This window comes from Mobula hypostoma, chromosome 7 (assembly GCF_963921235.1).
Source record: "Mobula hypostoma chromosome 7, sMobHyp1.1, whole genome shotgun sequence".
Classification (NCBI taxonomy): Eukaryota; Metazoa; Chordata; class Chondrichthyes; order Myliobatiformes; family Myliobatidae; genus Mobula; species Mobula hypostoma.
Window position 1 is genome coordinate 96685067 of NC_086103.1, and position 22969 is coordinate 96708035.

The 22969-nt window shown below is 44.9% G+C and overlaps 1 protein-coding gene across 5 annotated transcripts in view; it reads right to left on the minus strand.

Annotated features, from left to right (window-relative positions):
- myo16 (myosin XVI) overlaps positions 1-22969 on the minus strand; it is a 675445-nt gene that overhangs the window by 531920 nt on the left and 120556 nt on the right. For all 5 annotated transcript variants that reach the window (XM_063053735.1, XM_063053734.1, XM_063053733.1 and 2 more), the window contains one exon: positions 10718-10861. In XM_063053735.1, coding sequence (XP_062909805.1) covers positions 10718-10861 — 144 coding nt within the window. The remainder of the gene's footprint in view (positions 1-10717; positions 10862-22969) is intronic.

The window sequence follows — 22969 nt, forward strand, 5'->3', positions numbered from 1 at the left end:
TGATACCGTGATGATCAGGAAACGATCAATATTTGCCTTAAATATACCCACTGACATGGACTCCACTACAGTCTAGCAGAGCATTCCACAGAGTCACTACTCTCTGGCCAAAAAAAAAACCTGCCTCACATCTGTTCTAAAAGGTTCCCCTTAATTTTGAGGCTGTGCCCTCTAGTTCTGGATACCCCCACTACAGGAAACATCCTCTCCACATCCACCCTATCTAGTCCTTTCAACATTCAGTAGGTTTCAGTGAGATCCCCCCCCACATTCTTCTAAATTCCAGTGAGAACAGGCCCAAATCTGCAAAATGCTATCCATATGTTAACCTCTTCACTTCCGAAATCATCCCCGTGAACCTCCTCTGGGCTCTGTCCAATGACACCACACCCTTTCTGAGATATGGGGTCTAAAACTGTTGACAGTACTTCCGTGCAGCCTGACTCGTGTCTAATAAAGGCTCAGAATTATCTCTGTTTTAAAATTCTATCCCTCTTGAAATAAATACCAACATTGCATTTGCCTTCTTTACTACAGACTCAAGCTGTAAATAAACTTTTTGGGAGTCATGCAAGAAGACTCCTAAATCCCTCTGCTCCTCTGATATTTGAATCATCTCCCCATTTAAATAATAGTCTGCACTATTGTTCCTTTTACCAAAATGCATTATCAAACATTTTCCAACACTGTATTCCATCTGCCACTTTTTTGCCTATTCTTCCAATTTGTCTAAGTCCTGCTGCAATCGCATTCCTTTCTCAGCACCTCCTACCTGTTCACCTATCTTCGTATTATCTGCAAACTTTGCCACAAAGCCATCAATTCCATTAACTAAATCATTGACAAATAATGAAAAAGGTAGCTGTCCCAATACTGACCACGAGGAGCACCAGTAGTCACTGGTAGCCAACCAGAAAAAAAAACCTTTATTTCCACTTGCTGCCTCCTCTATCCATGCCAGTAATTTTCCTGTAACGTCACAGGATTTCATCATGATAAGCAGTCTCAGGCGTAGCACCTTATCAAATGCCTTCTTGAAATCCACGTAAATGACATCTTCTTTGTCCACACTACTTGTTTCTTTCTCGAAGAACTCTAACAGATTTGTCAGGCAAGGTTTCCCTTTACAGAAACCATGCTGACTTTGACTTATTTCATCATTAGTCTCCAAGTACCCTGAAACCTCATCTGTAACAATAGACTCCGATACTTTCCCAACCACTGAGAAACCATAGAAACCATAGAAAAACTACAGCACAGAAACAGGCCTTTTGGCCCTTCTTGGCTGTGCCGAACCATTGTCTGCCTAGTCCCACTGACCTGCACACGGACCATATCCCTCCATACACCTCCCATCCAAGCATCTGTCCAATTTATTCTTAAATGTTAAAAAAGAACCTGCATTTACCACCTCGTCTGGCAGCTCATTCCTCACTCCCACCACTCTCTGTGTGAAGAAGCCCCCCCCATGTTCCCTTTAAACTTTTCCCCCCTCTCCCTTAACCCATGTCCTCTGTTTTTTCTTCTCCCCTTGCCTTAGTGGAAAAAGCCTGCTTGCATTCACTCTATCTATACCCATCATAATTTTATATACCTCTATCAAATCTCCCCTCATTCTTCTATGCTCCAGGGAATAAAGTCCTAACCGATTCAACCTTTCTCTGCAACTGAGTTTCTCAAGTCCCGGCAACATCCTTGTAAACCTTCTCTGCACTCTTTCAACCTTATTAATATCCATCCTGTAATTTGGCGACCAAAACTGAACACAATACTCTAGATTCGGCCTCACCAATGCCTTATACAACCTCATCAGAACATTCCAGCTCTTATACTTAATACTTTGATTAATAAAGGGCATTGTACCAAAAGCTCTCTTTATGACCCTATCTACCTGTGATGGAACTTTTAGGGAACTTTGTATCTATATTCCCAGATCCCTCTGTTCTACTGCACTCCGCAGTGCCTTACCATTTACCCTGTATGTTCTACCTTGGTTTGTCCTTCCAATGTGCAATACCTCACACTTGTCCATATTAAACTCCATCTGCCATTTTTCAGCCCATTTTTCCAGCTGGTCCAAATCCCTCTGCAAGCTTTGAAAACCTTCCTCACTGTCCACTACACTTCCAATCTTTGTTATCAACAGCAAATTTGCTGATCCAATGTACCACATTATCGTCCAGATCATTGATATAAATGACAAATAACAATGAACCCAGCACTGATCCCTGTGGCACACCTCTAGTCACAGGCCTCTACTCTGAGAAGCAATCCTCTACTACCACTCTTTGGCTTCTTCCATTGAGCCAATGTCTAATCCAATTTACCACCTTTCCATGTATACCTAGCGACTGAATTTTCCTAACTAACCTTCCATGTAGGACCTTGTCAAAGGCCTTACTAAAATCCATGTAGACAACAACCACTGCCTTCCCTTCATCTACTTTCCTGGTACCCTCCTCGAAAATCTCCAATAGATGGGTCAAACATGACCAACCAGGCACAAAGCCATGTTGACTCTCTTTAATAAGTGCCTGTCTATCCAAATGCTTGTAGATTCTGTCTTTTAGTACTCCCTCCAATAACTTACCCACTACCGAAGTCAAACTTACCGGACTATAATTTCCTGGATTACTTTTCGATCCTTTTTTAAACAACGGAACAACATGAACTATTCTCCAATCCTCCGGCACCTCACCCGTAGACATCAACATTTTAAATATATCTGCCGGGGCCCCTGCAATTTCAACACTAGTCTCCTTCAAGGTCCAAGGGAATACCCTGTCAGGTCCTGGGGATTTATCCACTTTAATTTGCCTCAAGATAGCAAGCACCTCCTCCTTTTCAATCTGTACAATTTCCATGATCCCACTACTTGTTTCGTTTAATTCCATAGACTTCATTCCAGTTTCCTTAGTAAATACAGATGCAAAAAAAACATTTAAGATCTTCCCCATTTCTTTTGGTTCCGCACATAGCCGACCACTCTGATCTTCAAGAGGACCAATTTTATCCCTTACAATCCTTTTACTCTTAATATACCTGTAAAAGCTCTTTGGATTATCCTTCACTTTGACTGCCAAGGCAACCTCATGTCTTCTTTTAGCCCTCCTGATTTCCTTCTTATGTATTTTCTTGCACTTTTTATACTCTTCAAGCACCTTATTTACTCCCTGTTTCCTATATATGTTATACAACTCCATCTTCTTCTTTATCAGAGTTGCAATATCCCTTGAGAACCAAGGTTCCTTATTCCTATTCACTTTGCCTTTAATCCTGACAGGAACATACAAGCTCTGCACTCTCAAAATTTCTCCTTTGCAGGCTTCCCACTTACCGATCACATCCTTGCCAGAGAACAACCTGTCCCAATCCACTCTTTTTAGATCCTTTCTCATTTGTTCAAATTTGGCCGCCTTCCAGTTCAGAACCTCAACCCTAGGACCAGATCTATCCTTGTCCATGATCAAGTTGAAACTAATGGTGTTATAATCACTGGAACCAAAGTGCTCCCTGACACAGACTTCCGTCACTTGTCCTAACTCGTTTCCTAACAGGAGATCCAATATTGCATCCCCCCTAGTTGGTACCTCTAAATATTGATTTAGAAAACTTTCCTGAACACATTTTACTAACTCTAACCCATCTAGACCCATAACAGTATGGGAGTCCCAACCAATATGTGGAGAATTAAAATCCCCTACCACCACAACTTTATGTTTCCTGCAGTTGCCTGCTATCTCTCTGTAGATTTGCTCCTTCAATTCTTGTTGACTATTAGGTGGTCTATAATACAACCCCACTAATGCGGCCATACCTTTCCTGTTTCTCAGCTCCACCCATAAGGACTCAGTAGACAAGCCCTCTAACCTGTCTTGCCTGAGCACTGCTGTAACATTTTCCCTAACAAGCAATGCTACTCCCCCCGCCACCCCACCTTCCATTCCTCTGCCTCTATCACATCTGAAACATCGGAACCCTGGAATACTATGCTGCCAGTCCTGCCCCTCCTGTAGCCAAGTTTCACTAATTGCTACAACGTCATAATTCCACGTGTCAATCCACGCCCTCAACTCATCCGCCTTCCCCGCAATTCTCCTTGCATTGAAATATATACACCTCAGAAGATTTTTACCACCACTCACAACCTTTCTATTTGCGGCTTTGCTTGAACTTTTAATATCATAAGACCATAAGACAAAGGAGCAGAAGTAGGCCATTCGGCCCATCGAGTCTGCTCCACCATTTTATCATGAGCTGATTCATTTTCTCCTATTTAGTCCCACTCCCCTGCCTTCTTATCATAACCTTTGATGCCCTGGCTACTCAGATACCTATCAATCTCTGCCTTAAATACACCCAATGACTTGGCCTCCACTGCTGCCCGTGGCAACAAATTCCATAGATTCACCACCCTCTGACTAAAAAAATTTCTTCGCATTTCTATTCTGAAAGGGCGCCCTTCAATCCTTAACTCATGCCCTCTCGTACTAGACTCCCCCACATCCACTCTGTCCATGCCTTTTAACATTCAAAATGTTTCTATGAGGTCTCCCCTCATTCTTCTAAACTCCAAGGAATACAGTCCAAGAGCGGACAAACGTTCCTCATATGTTAACCCTCTCATTCCCGGAATCAATAAATATCATTTATTTTCACTCCAGCCTCACTGTCAGCTCTAGCACTCAGTTTCCCATCCCCCTGCAAATCTAGTTTAAAGCCTCCCCAACAGCACTAACAAACCTCCCTGAAAGGATATTGGTCCCCTTGTAGTTCAGGTGTAACCGGTCTCTCATGTACAGGTCCCACCTGCCCCAGAAGAGGTCCCAATGATCCTGAAATCTGAAACCCTGCCCCCTACACCAGTTCCTCAGCCACTTTGTTCATCCTCCAGAGCATCCTGTTCTTACCCTCACCGGCACGTAGCACAGGTAGCAATCCTGAGATTACCACCCTCGAGGTCCTGCTTTTCAACTTCCTACCAAGCTCTCTATACTCACTGTCCAGGACCTCTTCACTCTTCCTTGCTATGTCATTGGTACCGATGTGCACCACGACATCCGGCTGATCACCCTCCCACTTCAGAATGTCACGCAAATGATCAGAGCCATCCTTGACCCTGGCACCCGGGAGGCAACAAATCATCCTGGATTCTCTGTCACGACCACAGAACCTCTTATCAGCACCTCTAACCATCGAATCCCCTATCACTACCGCTCTCCTCTTGTTTGACCCTTCCTTCTGCACTGCAGAACCAGACTCAGTGCCAGAGGTTAGGCAAAGGACGATAATTTCCTTTCTTCTGCCTTCCTCCCTTCTTAAAGAGTGGAGTGACATTTGTAATCTTCCAGTGCTCCAGAACCATGCCAGAATCAAGTGATTCTTGAAAGATCTTGACCAATGCATCCATTATCTCTTCAGCAACCTCTCTCAGGACTCTGGGATGTAGTCCGTCTGGTCTAGGTAGCTTATCGACCTTAAGACCTTTAAATTTGCCTCGTGCTTTTTCCTTTGTAATAACAATGGCATTTATTTCTGCTCCCTGACACTCACAGACCCCTGGCACACTGCCAGTGTCCTCCACAGTGAAGAGTGATGCAAAATACCCTTTAAGTTAATCTGCCATTTCTTTCTCCCCCATTACTACTTCACATGCATCATCTTCCAGTGGTCCAAAACCAACTCACACTTCCCTTTTACTCTTTATATGACTGAGAAAACTTCTATTATCTTGCTTTATATTATTGGCTAGTCTGCCCTCATATTTAATCTTTTCCCTTTTTCTAGTTGCCTTTTGTTGGATTTTAAAAGCTTCCCAATCATCCAGTTTTCCACTCACTTTTGTTATCTTATATGCCCTTTCTTTGCCTGCTATGGAATCCTTAACTTCCTTTGTCAGCCAAGGGAACTTCTTCCTCTGAGGGACATATCTATCCTGCACCTTGTGAACTATTCCCAGAAACTTCAGCCATCTCTGCTCTGCCAACATACCCGCCAGTGCCTTCCTCCAATCCACCTGGGCAAGCTCCTTTCTCAAGCCCCTCTAATTCCCTTTATTCCATTGTGATACTAATACATGTGACTTATGCTTCTCCCTCTCAAATTACTGTATGAATTCAATCATATTATGATCACTGCCTCCTAAGAGTTCCTTTGCATTAAGCTCCCTAATAAGATCTGGGTTATTACACAATACACTATCTAAGATAGCCCTGCCCAGAGTAGGCTCAGGCTAAACCACTCTAAAAAAGCCATCTTGTCAGCAATCAACAAATTCCCTCTCTTGTGATTCAACAAGAGCCTGATTTGTCTAATTCCCTTGAATATTTAAGTCCCCTATTACAATTGGGACATACCCCTTATTACCTGCCTTTTCCAGCTCCCTTTGCAATCTCAACCCTATATCTTGGCTACTATTTGGAGGCCTATATATGATTCTCATGACATTTTTTTTTGCCCTTGCAGTTTCTTAACTTCACCCACAAAAAATTAACGTTCTCTGAACCTGTTTCTCCTCTTTCTACAAACAGAACCATATCACTGCCTGTGCCTTCCTGCCTTTCCTTTCGATACAATGTGTATCCTTTGATGTTAAGCTTCCAACTATGCACACAACGTCAAACTGACCAGTCTCTAATTGCGCCACGACTTCGTCCAACTTATTCTGAATGCCACGTGCTTTTAAATACAACACCTTAGGTCCTGCATTCTTCGCCCTTTTGAATTTTGCCTCCGTGGGACAATTTAACTCCTTGCTCTGTCTGCAATTGTACCCAATTATTGGCTTGTCCTTCCTTACATTCGTGTTACACCCACTTGTAAACCTACTGGCTCATCCTCAGCTCTATCATATTGGTTCCCATCCCTCTGCTATATTGGTTTAAACCACTCCCAACAGCTCTCGTAAACCTGCTCACAAGAATATCGGTCCCCTTCAGATTCAAGTGCAACCTGTCCTTTTTGTGCAGGTCCCACCAGCCCCAGAACAGCTCCCAAGTATTCAGAAATCTGAATCCCTGCCTCTGCTCCAATTCTTTAGCCACGCATTTATCTACCATCTCATTCTATTCGTACCCTCACTGTCAGCAGCACAGGCAGGAATCCCGAGATTACTATTCTTGAGGTCCTGCTTCTCATCTTGCTTCCTGACTACCTGTACTCTGTTTTCAAGTCCTCCTCCCTTTTTCTACCTATGTCGTTGGTACCAATATGTACCACAACTTCTGGCTGCTCACCCTGTCCTTTTAGGATGTTGTGGATGCTTTCAGAAACATCATGGACCCTAGCACCTGGGAGGCAAACAACCATCAGTGTTACTTTTTGGAGTCCACAGAATTGCCATTCTGTCTCCCTAACTATAGAATCCACTATTACTGCTGCCATCCTTTTCAGTTCCCTACCCTTCTGAGCCACAGGGCCAGACTCTGAGCCATAAGCATGGCGGCTGTTGTTTCCCCCAGGCAGGGCCCCCCACCAATAGTATTCAAAATGGAGTATTTATTGTTGAAGAGGACAGCCACAGTTGTGTTCTCTATCTGATATTCTCCCTTCCCTCACCTGGTAGTCACCCATTTATCTGTTTCTTCTAACCTGTAGAGCAAACTCATGCCTTCTTTTAGCCCTCCTGATTTCTTTCTTTAGTGTTTTCTTGCATGTCTTATGCTCCATAAGCGCCTCATTTGTTCCCACCTGCTCCTACCTGCAATGTACTTTCTACTTTTTCTTAACCAAGGCTTCAATATATCTTGGAAACCATGGTTCCCAATGCTTGTTATCTTTACCTTTTATTCTGACAGGCAAATGCAAGCTTTGTACTCTCTAAATTTCACTTTTGAAGGCCTCTTAGTTACCGAGTACACCTTTGACAGAAAACAGCCTGTCCCAGTCCACACTTGCCAGATCCTTTCTGATACCATCAAAATAGGCCTTTCTCCAATTTAGTGTCCCAACCCCTGGACCAGACTTATGATTTTGAAACTAATGGCACTGCGATCAGTAGATGCAAAGTGTTTACCTACACAAACTCCTGTCACCTGCCCTGTCTCATTTCCTAAGCAGATCAAGTATCACACCCTCTTACATTGGGACTTATATGTACTGATTAAGAAAACTTTACTGAACACAGTTGACAAACTCTATTCCATCTAGTTCTTTTTCAGTATGGGGGTCCCGGTCAATATGTACGAAGTTAAAATCTCCTGCTATCACAACCATATAATCATATAACAATTACAGCATGGAAACAGGCCATCTCGGCCCTTCTAGTCCGTGCCAAACTCTTACTCTCACCTAGTCCCACAGACCTGCACTCAGCCCATAACCCTCCATTCCTTTCCTGTCCATATAACTATCCAATTTAACTTTAAACGACAACATCGAATCTGCCTCAACCACTTCTGCTGGAAGCTCGTTCCACATAGCTACCACTCTCTGAGTAAAGAAGCTCCCCCTCACGTTACCCCTAAACTTTTGCCCTTTAACTCTCAACTCATGTCCTCTTGTTTGAATCTCCCCCCACTCCCAATGGAAAAAGCCTATCCATGTCAACTCTATCTATCCCCCTCATAATTTTAAATACCTCTATTAAGTTCCCCCTCAACCTTCTACATTCCAAAGAATAAAGACCCAACTTGTTGAACCTTGCTCTGTAACTTAGGCGATGAAACCCAGGTAACATTCTTAATTACCCATTCTTAGAAACACCTTATGTTTCTTGTATCAGTCTGCTATCTCTGTACAAATTTGTCCTTATTAATCCCCGGACTGGTGGGTGGTCTGTAATATAGCCCTAATAACATGATCATAACTTTCTTATTTCTCAGTTCCACCCATAATGCCTGACTAGACCAGTTCTCCAGCATGTCCTAACTGAACACAGCCATGACATTTTCCATGACTAGTAACAATACCCCTCCTCCTTTAATTCCTCCCACTTTGTCGTATCTAAAACAATGGAACACTGGGATATTGAGCTGCTAGTCCTACCCCTCCTGCAACCAAGTCTCACAAATGGCTACAATATGATAATTCAAACTGTTGATCCATGCCCTGAGCTCATCTGCCTTTCCGACAATACTTCTTGCATTGAAATCTATGCAGCTCAGGACATTAGTCACATCATGCTCAACCTTTTGATTCTGTCTGAGGTCTTAACATCTGTCTCTACAATGTCTCCACTATTTGTTCTGGCACTCTGGTTCCCATTCCCCTGCAAATCTAGTTTTAAACCACTCCTCTATGCAGCACTGACAAACCTTCCCTCTAGGATATTTCCCCCTCCAGTTCAGGTGCAAACTGTCTCTTCTGTACAGGTCCCAGCTTCCCTGGAAGAAAGCCCTCCCTCCTGCATCAACTCCTCAACCACATGTTATACTGTATAATTTCCTTTTCCTGGACTCACTAGCACGTGGCATGGAGTAGCAATCCTGTGATCACAACTCTTGAGGTCCTGCCCTTTAACTTAGCACCTCACCTCTTGAACTCAGCAGAACCTCATCAATTTTCCTGCCTTGTCATTGGTACCTACATGGACCATGATCTTTGACTCTTCATCCTCCTACTTAAGAATGCTGAGGACTTGATCTGAGATATACCAGACCCTGGCACCTGGAGGCAACATACTATCTGGGAATCTCGTTCTCTTCCACAGAACCACCTGACCATTCACCTAACTAACAAATCCCCTATTACCACAGCTCACTTCTTCTTAGGCCCTCCCTTCTGAATCACAGAGTCAGACAGTGCCAAAAAGTGATCACTGTGACTTTCCTCTGCTCAGCCATCCCTCCCGACTGTATCCAAGTGATATACCTGTTGTTGAGAGGGATGGCCACAGGGTACTCTGTATTGGCTGTTTAAACCTTTTCCCCTTTCTGACTGTCACCCGGTTTCCTCTATCCTGCACCTTGGGAGTAACTACCTCTCTATGTATCTTATCTATCACCCCTTCAGCCTCCGAGTGATCTGGAGTACATGCAGTTCCAGCTCCAACTCCTTAACGAGTAGTGTTAGAAGCTGCCACAGGATGCACTTCTCATTGGTGTCAGGGGTACTGGAGTTCTCCCTGAGTTCCCCCATCCCACAAGAGGAGTATTCCACTATCCTGCCTGTCACAACTACTATTCCAAACTGAGCAACTATAAAAAAAGGAAAAACAATAAATTGTGGAGGAGAAAAAATTTCAACCTACAGCTTTTTTGCCTTCTCTCACTCAAGGCCCTCCACACTGAAGTCTCAAAGAGCTAAAGCCTCAAAAACCCCATTTTTACTTTGACCACTTCTACGATGGCCGATCCAACAATGCCTGCCTCTGCTTTAATTTGTTCTTGACAATTAATCCCAAATGCTGATTGGCACCACTCAAAGCACCAAACTGCTGTGAGTCACTGCCTTTGGTACTCAATCTGTGAACCTGAGTGAACTACATCTTCTCAGGCTTCCAGTCTCCAATTGGACACTATTCAAAGACTTAATCTTTGATGAGACACTCCAAGGCTTCAAAGAGTTGTGCTGCACTATGGCAATGCACCATTACACTAGAAGTCTTCATTTAGTATGTTCTCAGAGAAAGAGAAATCATTGATTGAAATCCAGTTATCTCAAAAAATGTCAGATGATTACGGCTGAAAGAGGACATCTTAAAACTGCACAGAATGAATTATTTTACTATGTCATTTCTGTGATATCCTGACGTTTGTAAAAGAGCATTATGACTTACCAACATGAGAAGCAGAACAATATCAGGATTATCAGAAGCACATGCCACATGCAGTGAGGTCCACAGGTCTTCATCCTGGTGATTGACATTTACTCCCTTTTCAATCAGAATCTCTGCAGCAAACATGTTGTCATATCGAGCACACTGTTCAAAGGAGAGGTTGCATATTAGAAAATACTTTTCGGTTTCTTCCCAAAAGACACCAAGTTGATAAATGTAGGAACACCTTATAGCCACCTCATAATATTGCCATTTAATGGTTTGGTGCATATATTTTTACAATAATACTACTGTTATCTACGTTTTAAACTGAAGTGATATGTGGAATGTTCAGCAAATCTGTCCTAAACACAGGACATTTCAGATATGTCATACTGAGGGATTACAATCAGACAAACTAATCTGATCATCAAAACTTAACCAGCTGTCTTAAAGAAGAAATGCTCATACATCTGTCAGAGCATTGCTGACAGCAGAACTACGTTGCAGGCAAGATTAAAAACCAGAAATGCTTACATTGCTGGAGGAAACTGAGCTAACATGAAAAGGAAGATTTCTATCCTGCCTATCCCTCGTAGCCCTCCACTCCATCCTGCAAGCTTCAGTGAAATATTGTTCAACTTTCCTAGGTGATAAAATCAAATTCTTAAATTTAGAACCCCATAGCTAAATAAAAAAAGTAAAATTCATGAAAAAATGTGGAAGATACAACAGATGTCCATGTAATATTTTCAAGAAACACCTGGATGTTACAAGATACAAGGATGTTACAAAGTAGAATACTGTACGTTACCTGTAAATTCAGAAGAAAGTAAGCCAGGTAATCTAACACTGGTGGTAGGGAAATTCCGGTGCACAGAATTAATCTGCACTTGGAAAGGCAGGGATTGATTAGGGATAGATAGCACAGTTGGTGGGAGATTCTGCAGCATCTATGGAAATGAAAAAATGGTCGACATTTTGGCCCAAGACCCTTCATCAGGACTGGAAAAAGCAGGGAGCAGAAGCCAGAATAAGAAGATGTGGGGAGGAGAAAGGGTGCAGAGTCTGGTGCTGTGGCTCAGAAGTGGAGACAGGTGAAGAGGATTGCAGTAGTGATAGGAGATTCCATAGTCAGAGGAACAGAGACAAGATTCTGTGGGCACAATACAGACACACGGATGGTATGTTGCCTCCCTGTGCCAGGATAAGGGATGTCCCATATTGAGTCTATGGCATTCTAAGAGGGGAGTGTGAGCAGCCAGAACTCTTGGTACGTATGGGCACCAAGGGCATAAGCAGGAAAATCCAGGAGTTCCTAAAGAGGGATCTTAGGGAGGTAAGTAGAACACTCAGAAACAGGATTTCAAGGGCAGGAATCTCTGGATTGCTGCCCGTGCCATGCTCCAGTGAAGGTAAGAATAGGATGATTTGGTAGATGAATGTGTGGCTGAGGAAATGGTGCAGGGTGCAGGGATTCAGATTGATGGATCATTGGGATCTCTTCTGGGAAGGTACGACCTGTACAAAAGGGATGGATTACATCTAAAGCTGAGGGGGGGAAGTATCCTTTAGGGCAGGTTTTCTGGAGCTGTTTGGGAGGGATTAAACTAGTTAGGCATTGGGATAGGAACCAGAGTGATAGTGTTGTGTGTTACAGCTTGGCATCTGTGACATTGTGGGCATCACTGAATCGTGGCTGATAGAAGATTATTGCTGGGAGCTTAATGTCCAGAGATACACATTTTATTGAAAGGACAGGCACGTCAGCAGAGGTGGTGGCATGGTTCTGTTGGTAAAAAATTAAACTAAATCATCAGAAAAAAGTGGCTTAGAGTCAGAGTAACATAGTGTTCATCCATTGTGGGTAGAGTTAAGGATCTGCAAGGATAAAAAGACCCTGATGGGAATTGTATACAGACACTCAAACAGTAGCAAAGATGTGGTCCTTAAATTACAATGGGAGATGGAAAATGCATGTCAAGTGGGCAAGGTTATAATAATCATGTGTGATTTCAATATGCAGGTAGCTCAGAAGAGTCTGGTTGGTGTTGGATCCCATGAGGGGGAATTTCTAGAATGCCTACAAGATGTCTTTTTGGAACAGCTTGTGATTGAGCTCACTAGGAGTTCAATCCAGTTAATCTGGATTGGGTGTCACGCAATGAACTGGAATTAATTAGAGAGCTTAAGGTAAAGGAAGCCTTAGAGGTCAGTATTCATAATATGACAGAATTCATCCTGCAGTTTGAGAAGGAGAAACTAAAGACAGATGTATCAGAATTATAGTGGAATAAAGGGAATTACAGAGGCATGAGAGAGGAGCTGGCCAAAACTGAGAGAAAAGGAACACCAGAAGGAATGACGGCAGAGCTGCAATGACTGGAATTTCTGCGTGAAGTTTGGAAAGTGTGGGATAGATACATCCTAAACAAGTATTCCAAAGGAAGGATGACAAAATCTTGGCTGACAAGAGAAGTGAAAAACAACATAAGAGCCAAAGAGTGGGTATATAATAGAGCAAAAAATTAGTGGGAAGCTAGAGGATTGGGAAGCTTTGATAATCCAAAAGGAGGCAATGAGAAAAGTAATTAAGAAAGAAAAGTTGGAATAAATCAGAACATAAGAAATAGGAGCAGGAGTAGGCCATCCGGCCCATCGAACGTTCCCCACCATTCAATAAGATAATGGCTGATCTGTCCGTAAACTCTGCTCCATCTACCTGCCTTTTCCCCATAACCTTTAATTCCCCTACTATGTAAAAATCTATCTAAATGTATCTTAAATACATTTAGTGAAGAAGCCTCATCTGCTTCTCTGGGCAGAGAATTCCACAGATTCACCACTCTCTGGGAGAAACAGTTTCTCCTCATCTCCATCCTAAATCTTCTCCCCTGAATCTTGAGGCAATGTCCCTAGTTCTCGTCCCACCTACCAATGGAAACAATTTTCCTACTTCTATCTTATCTATTCCTTTCAAAATTTTGTGTTTCTGTAGGATCCCCTCTCATTCTTCTGAATTCCAGAGAGTAGAGTCCTAGGCAACTCAATCTCTCCTTATAGGTTAACCCCTTCATCTCTGAAATTAACCTGGTGAACCTTCTCTGCACTACCTCCAAAGCTAGTACATCCAGTTGAATGCGAACAGTTTAAAAAGAGGAAGAAAGTTGCAGACTTTTTCTCTTTGGATCAAGAAGACAGCGGTAAGAGGCTAAGGATTTCCAGCGAGAAGACATTTTATTTCTCGGGGTAGGAGAGAGGCCAGACTGCGCAGGCACGTGACGTCAGCTAGTTGAGCGCGAACAGTTTAAAAAGAGGAAGAAAGTCGCAGACTTTTTCTCTTCGGATCAAGAAGACAGTGGTAAGAGGCTAAGGATTTCCAGCGTGAAGACATTTTATTTCTCGGGGTAGGAGAGAGGCCAGACTGCGCAGGCACATGACGTCAGCCAGTTGAGCGCGAACAGTTTAAAAAGAGGAAGAAAGTCGCAGACTTTTTTCTTCGGATCAAGAAGACAGCGGTAAGAGGCTAAGGATTTCCAGCGAGAAGACATTTTATTTCTCGGGGTAGGAGAGAGGCCAGACTGTGCGGTGCGTGACGTCAGCCAATTGAGTGCGAACAGTTTAAAAAGGAAACCGTCATATCCAGCAGGCAGCGTCGGAGTGGGCCGTGGAGTGAGAGGGTGCAGAGTGAAAGGGCTTTGGCTCAACGGGCTTCGGCGGAGACGGGAAGAGGCTTCCTGCGACCGTTGAGTCTCGTAGTAACGGAGTAAGTTACAGTTTTTTGGCTTTTAGTACAAACAGTAGCATTAGAGGTATGCAGCTAGGATTAGCGTTGTGCTTGGAGTGCCAGATGCGGGGACCCTGGGAGACTCCCAGCCTCCCCAAGGATTACATCTGCACCAGGTGCACTGAGATGAAGCTCCTGAAAGACCATGTTAAGGAGCTGGAGATGGAAATTGATGACCTTTGGCTAATTAGAGAAAGTGAGGAGGTGATAGATACTACTTATAGAGAGGTAGTGGATAGCACCCCTGTGACAGTCCCCCTCAGAAATGGATATATCGTTTTGGATACTGTTGAAGAGGCAGACCTGGCAGAGGAGGACCACAGTGAACGAGACTCTGGCATTCTGCCCAGTGCCAAAATCAAGAGAGCAAGAAGAAATGCAGTAGTTATAGGGGATTCCATCGTAAGGGGGACGGACAAGAGATTCTGCGAGTCGGACAAGGATACCCGGATGGTGTGTTGCCTCCCTGGAGCCCAGGTACGGGATGTCTCAGATCGAGTCCAGAGTATTCTGAGGAGAGAGGGCGAGCAGCTGGAAGTCTTGGTACATATTGGTACCAATGACATAGACAGAAAAAGAGAGGAGGTCCTGAAGAAAGATTACTGGGAACTAGGAAGAAAATTGAAAAGTCGGACCTCCAGAGTAATAATATCAGGATTGCTGCCTGAGCTGCGCGCTGATGATGGTAAGAGTAGCAGAATTAAGCAGATGAATGTGTGGCTAAGTAACTAGTGCAGGGGGCAGGGCTTCAGATTCTTGAATCATTGGGATCTACTTTGGGGAAGGTATGACTTATACAAAAAAGATGGATTACACCTGAACTGAAAAGGTACTAACATCGTGGCGGGATTGTTTAATATAGCTGTTAGGGAGGGTTTAAACTAAGTTGGCAAGGGGAAGGAAACCAAGGTGTTAGGGTCGAGGAAGAGGAAGATAGAAGTAAGTCAAAAATACTGTGCAGCAAAGATGGCAAGAAGGACAGGCCGGTGAATATACAGGATAATTTGCTGCAAAATAGAAATATAGCAAAATCGGCAACAGATACTGATCTAAGTATACTGTACTTAAATGCATGCAGCATTAGAAATAAAGTGGATGACCTTGCTGCACAGCTGCAGGTTAAAAGATATGACATTGTGGCCATCACCGAGTCATGGCTAAATGATGGTTGTGATTGGGAGCTGAATATCCCAGGATACACAGTGTATAGGAAAGATAGGAAGGTAGGTAAAGTGGGTGGCGTGGCCCTGATGGTAAGTAACGATATCAAATCAATAGAAAGAAGGGACATAGGATCAGAAGAGGTAAAATCCTTATGGGTAGAATTAAGAAAGGGCAAGGGTAAAAAGACACTAATAGCAGTTATATACAGGCCTTCAAACAGCAGCCGGGATGTGGACTACAAGTTGCAGCTGGAAATAGTAAAAGCGTGTCAGAAGGAAAATGTCAAGATAATTATGAGGGATTTTAATATGAAAGTGGATTGGGAAAGTCAGGAAGGTAATGGATCTCAGCAGACGGAGTTTGTAGAATGCCTACAGGATGGCTTTTTGGAGCAGCTTGTCCATAAGCCCACCAGGAGACCGGTTGTTTTGGATTGGGTGCTGTGTAACGAATCTGAGGCGATTAGGGAGCTGGAGGTAAAGGAACCCCTTGGAAGTAGTGATCATAATATGATTGAGTTCAGTTTCAAATTTGAAAAGGAGAAGCTGGTATCAGGTGTATCGATATTTCAGTGGAACAGGGGAAATTACAGTGGTATGAGAGAGGAACTGGCCCAAGTCGATTGGAAAAGTAAGCTAAATGGAGGGATAGCAGAGCAAAATTGGATGAAATTCCTACAAGAAATAAGGAAAATGCAGGAAAAATATATTCCAAGAAAAAAGAAAATCATGAATGGAAAAATGGCACAAATGTGGCTAACGAGAGAGGTTAAGGCAAAAATAAAAGCAAAAGAAACGGCGTACAAGAAAGCAAAAACTAGTGGGAAAAATGAGGACTGGAAGACTTTTAAAAACTTACAGAAGGAAACTAAGAAAGTCATTAGGGAAGAAAAGATGAATTATGAAAGGAAGTTGGCGATTAACATAAAAAAGGATACTAAGAGTTTTTTTATATATATGAAGAGTAAAAGAGTGACAAAGGTAGATACGGGACCGATTGAAAATGATGCTGGAGAAATTATAATGGATAACAAAGAGATGGCGGAGGAACTGAATGAGAATTTTGCATCAGTCTTCACAGTAGAAGACATGAGCAATATACCTGATAGCCAGAGGTATCAGGGAATAGAATTAGGTACAGTCAAGATTACTAGAGAGAAAGTGCTTGGGAAGCTAAGTGGACTAAAAATAGATAAGTCTCCCAGTCCGGATGAGGTGCACCCAAGGGTTCTGAAGGAGGTGGCTTTGGAGATTGTGGAAGCATTGGAAATGGTCTTCCAGTAATCAATAGACTCTGGCATGGTTCCGGAGGACTGGAAGGTCGCAGATGTAGTTTCGCTATTTAAGAAAGGAAGGAGGCAGCAAAAAGAAAATTACAGAGCTATTAGTCTGACATCGGTAGTTGGAAAGATATTGGAGTCAATCCTCAAGGACGAGGTTATGAAATACCTTGAGGTGCATGGCAAGATAGGCCAAAGTCAGCATGGTTTCATGAAGAGAAGATCCTGCCTCACCAACCTATTGGAATTTTTTGAGGTAATCTTAAATAAGATTGACAAGGGAGAGGCTGTGGATGTTGTGTATTTGGATTTTCAAAAGGCCTTCGATAAGGTGCTGCATATGAGGCTGCTTAATAAGATGAGAGCCCATGGAATTATAGGAAAGATATTGGAATGGGTGGAGCATTGGCTGATAGGCAGAAAGCAAATGGTGGCAATAAAGGGATCTTATCCTGATTGGTTGCCGGTTACTAGTGGTGTTCCGCAGGGGTCAGTGCTGGGGCTGCTTCTTTTTACGATGTATATTGATGATTTGGATTATGGATTAAATGTTTTTGTGGCTAAATTTGCGGATGACACCAAGATAGGTGGAGGAGCAGGAAATGTTGAAGAAACGAAAAGGTTGAAGAGAGACTTAGTCAGTTTAGGAGAGTGGGCAAAGAAATGGCAGATGAGATACAACGTTGCCAAATGTACGGTTGTACATTTTGGAAGAAGAAATAATCGGGCAGATTATTATTTATTTTGAAAATTCAAAAATCGGAAGTGCAAAGGGACCTGGGTGGTCCTCATGTAGGATATCCTAAAGGTTAACCACCAAGCTGGATCGGTGTGTTACGAGAATACACATAAAATTAAGATGTTTGCTGGTCTGGGTTAGCATCAGTGACATCAGCAGTTGGTCTGCCACCTGCCCTCAGGGGAAGGAGAGATAAGGAACAATGGAGCAGCATCTGGAGATGTGTAATGAAGGGATGGGGGAGAGAGAGCTGTCTGGAGCGGCTCCCCTCTTTGAACCTTGAACTGTTTGAAGTGATGGACAGGCGATACCCCAGCAGGGGGATAAAAAGGGACAGGTTCGCTAAGACAGGACACACACACGACACCCGAGGTAACGAGACCCTGGAAGCGGTGCGCCTCTCACGAGTGGGTGAGAAGTATCAGACAACGACCAGGGTGGAAAGGTACAATCAGCGGGAACCCGGTGTGTGTCCGCCCTTGCCTGGGTGCCGGGTTCACTGCAGAGGATCGACCGCATCTGGAGGAGGGGTCACAGTGGGTGACCTCAGGTGACATCACCAAGGACCCGCCCAAAAAGTTGCTTGTGAGCAATCTCGCCGGTCTGTGAGTGAACAACATACATCAAAGTTGCTGGTGAACGCAGCAGGCCAGGCAGCATCTATAGGAAGAGGCGCAGTCGACGTTTCAGGCCGAGACCCTTCGTCAGGACTAACTGAAGGAAGAGTGAGTAAGGGATTTGAAAGCTGGAGGGGGAGGGGGAGATGCAAAATGATAGGAGAAGACAGGAGGGGGAGGGATAGAGCCGAGAGCTGGATAGGTGATAGGCAAAAGGGGATACGAGAGGATCATGGGACAGGAAGCCTAGGGAGAAAGACGGGGGGGGTGACCCAGAGGATGGGCAAGAGGTAGTTCCCCTCTACCACCACTCTGCTCCGTCTAGCGGAACTAGTCCTTACTCTTAATAATTTCTCCTTTTGCTCCTCCCATTTCCTCCAAACTAAAGGTGTAGCTATGGGCACCCGTATGGGTCCTAGCTATGCCTGCCTTTTTGTTGGGTTTGTGGAACAATCTATGTTCCGTGCCTATTCTGGTATCTGTCCCCCACTTTTCCTTCGCTACATCGACGACTGCATTGGCGCTGCTTCCTGCACGCATGCAGAACTCGTTGACTTTATTAACTTTGCCTCCAACTTTCACCCTGCCCTCAAGTTTACCTGGTCTATTTCCGACACCTCCCTCCCCTTTCTAGATCTTTCTGTCTCTGTCTCTGGAGACAGCTTATCCACTGATATCTACTATAAGCCTACTGACTCTCACAGCTATCTGGACTATTCCTCTTCTCACCCTGTCTCTTGCAAAAACGCCATCCCCTTCTCGCAATTCCTCCGTCTCCGCCGCATCTGCTCTCAGGATGAGGCTTTTCATTCTAGGACGAGGGAGATGTCTTCATTTTTTAAAGAAAGGGGCTTCCCTTCCTCCACTATCAACTCTGCTCTTAAACGCATCTCCTCCATTTCACGTACATCTGCTCTCACTCCATCCTCCCACCACCCCACTAGGAATAGGGTTCCCCTGGTCCTCACCTACCACCCCACCAGCCTCCGGGTCCAACATATTATTCTTCGTAACTTCCGCCACCTCCTACGGGATCCCACCACTAAGCACATCTTTCCCACCCCCCCCTCTCTCTGCATTCCGCAGGGATCGCTCCCTACACAACTCCCTTGTCCATTCGTCCCCCTCATCCCTCCCCACTGATCTCCCTCCTGGCACTTATCCGTGTAAGCGGAACAAGTGCTACACATGCCCTTACACTTCCTCCCTTACCACCATTCAGGGCCCCAAACAGTCCTTCCAGGTGAGGCATCACTTCACCTGTGAGTCGACTGGGGTGATATACTGCGTCCGGTGCTCCCGATGTGGCCTTTTATATATTGGTGAGACCCGACGCAGACTGGGAGACCGCTTTGCTGAACATCTACGCTCTGTCCGCCAGAGAAAGCAGGATCTCCCAGTGGCCACACATTTTAATTCCACATCCCATTCCCATTCTGACATGTCTATCCACGGCCTCCTCTGCTGTAAAGATGAAGCCACACTCAGGTTGGAGGAACAGCACCTTATATTCCGTCTGGGTAGCCTCCAACCTGATGGCATGAACATTGACTTCTCTAATTTCCGCTAGGCCCCACCTCCCCCTCGTACCCCAGCTGTTACTCATTTTTATGCACACATTCTTTCTCTCACTCTCCTTTTTCTTCCTCTGTCCCTCTGAATATACCTCTTGCCCATCCTCTGGGTCACCCCCCCCGTCTTTCTCCCTAGGCCTCCTGTCCCATGATCCTCTCGTATCCCCTTTTGCCTATCACCTATCCAGCTCTCGGCTCTATCCCTCCCCCTCCTGTCTTCTCCTATCATTTTGCATCTCCCCCTCCCCCTCCAGCTTTCAAATCCCTTACTCACTCTTCCTTCAGTTAGTCCTGACGAAGGGTCTCGGCCTGAAACGTCGACTGCGCCTCTTCCTATAGATGCTGCTTGGCCTGCTGCGTTCACCAGCAACTTTGATGTATGTTGCTTGAATTTCCAGCATCTGCAGAATTCCTGTTGTTTGGTCTGTGAGTGAAGCAGTATTCTGAATGATCAGTTGTTCCTGTTCTATCTCTCTCTTCCCCCACGTTGTCCATCGCCATGGCAACGATTACTGCGAACTGAACTTTGAGTCACTTTGAAATTTGGTCATTTACCCCTAGACAACGATAGAGCTTGATTGATGCTGTTATCTTAATTCTGTGCACATGTGTGTTTATCATCGCTGAACTGTTGCATTTATTATCCTTTCGATTACTGTGTTGCTTGTTTCTTTAATAAAACTTTCTTAGTTCTAGTACTCCAGACTCCAACTGAGTGATCCATTTCTGCTGGTTTGGCAACCCAGTTACGGGGTACGTAACATAAGTGGGGTTCTCGTCCGCGATTTTGAACGCTAAATTTGGGACGGAGTAAATTGATTGGGTTAAAATTCCCGAAAGAAAGAAAAGACAAACAGCAGAAATGGAGGCTGAGGAATTATAAAGGCGCCGACCTTGGAGGCATTAGAGGATGCCAGGAAATCGGAATTGATAGCTGTGGCCAAACGGTTGAATCTTGCTAAGGTGAAGTCGACAATGAGGAGAGAGGAGATACACAGAGCTATTGTAGAGCACTATGTATCTAAAGGTGTGTTTCCCCAAGGTGAGCTGGGGGTGGTGTCTATTGAAAAACCTGCTGGAGACGCGGTACAGGTACAGTTTGAAAAACTGAGACTCGAGCACGAGTTCCGGGTACGGCAGTTAGAACACGAAGAGAAGCAGTTAGAAAGGCAGGAGAGAGAGTTAGAAAGGCGGGAGAAAGAGAAAGAGGTAGAAAGGCAAGAGAGAGAAAGACAGTTGGAGAGAGAAGAGAAAGAGAGGGACAGACAGTTGGAGAGAGAACAGAGAGAGAGGGACAGACAGTTGGAGAGAGAGGAGAAACAGAGGGAAAGGGAATTTGAGCTGGAGAAGTTAAAGATAAGGGCCGAGCAGGGACTCGTGCCGAACCAAGGCGGAGGGTTCCGGGCGACCCAGGAGGTTAGGCTGCTTCCCCCATTTGACGATACCGACGTGGATCGGTACTTCCTCCACTTCGAAAAAGTGGCTATAAGTCAGGACTGGCCGAGGGATAAGTGGGCTGCGTTACTTCAGAGTGTACTGAAAGGGAAAGCCCAACAAGCTTACTCCGCTGTATCCGCGGAAGATGCCCAGAAGTATGAGGTGGTGAAAGAGGCCATCCTCAGGATTTATGAGTTGGTCCCGGAGGCATACCGGCAGAGGTTCCGGAATGCGAGGAAGCAGTGGGACCGCACGTATTTGGAGTTTGCCCGTGAGATGCAGACATATTGTGAGCGTTGGTGCGCCTCGAAGGGGGTAGAGGGGGATTATGACAGACTGCTACAACTGATCCTGATTGAGCAGTTTAAAGGTTGTGTCCCTGAGGATATGAGACCCTACCTCGATGAGAAAGAGGCAGCCACGTTAGCCGCAACTGCTAAGTTAGCGGATGCGTATGCGTTGACGCATAAAATGAAGTCTGCCCCGAGTAAAGGCTACCAGAAGGGTAGTCAGGACGGCGGGGAGAGTCCGCCGGAAAAGTCAGTAAGTAAGCCGGGGACTAGTGAGAAGGATAAGGTAGACCGGGAGCAGTCTGGTAGGAAGTCTCCTGGGGTCGTCTGTTATAATTGTGGGAAAGTCGGACACTTTGCGCCCAGCTGCTTTGCCCCAAGGAAGGAGACGGGGAAAGGAAAAGCGGAAATTTTGAATGGCTGTATCGAGCTGTTAAGCGAACCGCTAGGGAAGGACAGGTCTGAAAAAGTCCAGGAAGGGCGCGAGAGGTTTATCTCGGCCGGACTGGTGTCAGTGAAGGAGAGGTTAAAACCAGTTCCAGTGCGGATCTGGAGAGACACGGGAGCGTGTCAGTCACGAATACTGAAGAGTGTATTAGAGTTTAGCTCAGAGACCCAGACTGGGGAGGTCAAGGTCAAAGGTGTTGGGGAAGGGACAGAGTCAGTCCCTTTGCACCAGATACACTTACAAAGCAGCCTGGTCTCTGGACTAGTCACGATCGGGGTGAGGTCCGAATTACCGATGAAAGACGTGGAAGTCTTGCTCGGTAATGACATCGCTGGAGGAATCGTGTTCCCAGTCGTGAGATTGACAGGTCAGCCTGCCAGCATTGAGGCCCCATCCATGGACTCACAGGTTCATCACGAGCCCGCGATAGTGAATTTAGCTGAAACATTTCTGCCAACCTTGTATGAGACAGGGTGTAGTGAGATAAGAGGTAGTGAGGGAGCTGGGACAGACGTAGCAGTAGCCAGGAAAGAATTTGTGCAGACGCAGGAGCGAGACGAGGGGCTGATGGTTTTGGCAGAGACCGCTCTCTCTGACACAGCCTTGACAAGCTATTGTGCGGAGGAGGAAGTGCTAAGGAAGAAAGGGAAATCAAGTACAGTATCCGCAGATGAGGAGTGGGGGGTGGTGCAAAAGAGTTATGGGGATGAGGTTTTTAACATGGCCCACGAGGTACCCCCCGGTGGACATTTTGCGGTGCTGGAGGAAACAGTTGGTGGAATCATGAAAGAGATTTACCGGCTGCCCAGGGAAAAAAATGTTATTGATCATGACCGACGCGAACTGAGACGGTCACCGGCTTTTGATATGCAAACATACCTAGTCGGTGTTAGCGTGGAAATCAATGAAGCTAGGGGCCCCCTGATAAGAGAAAAAAA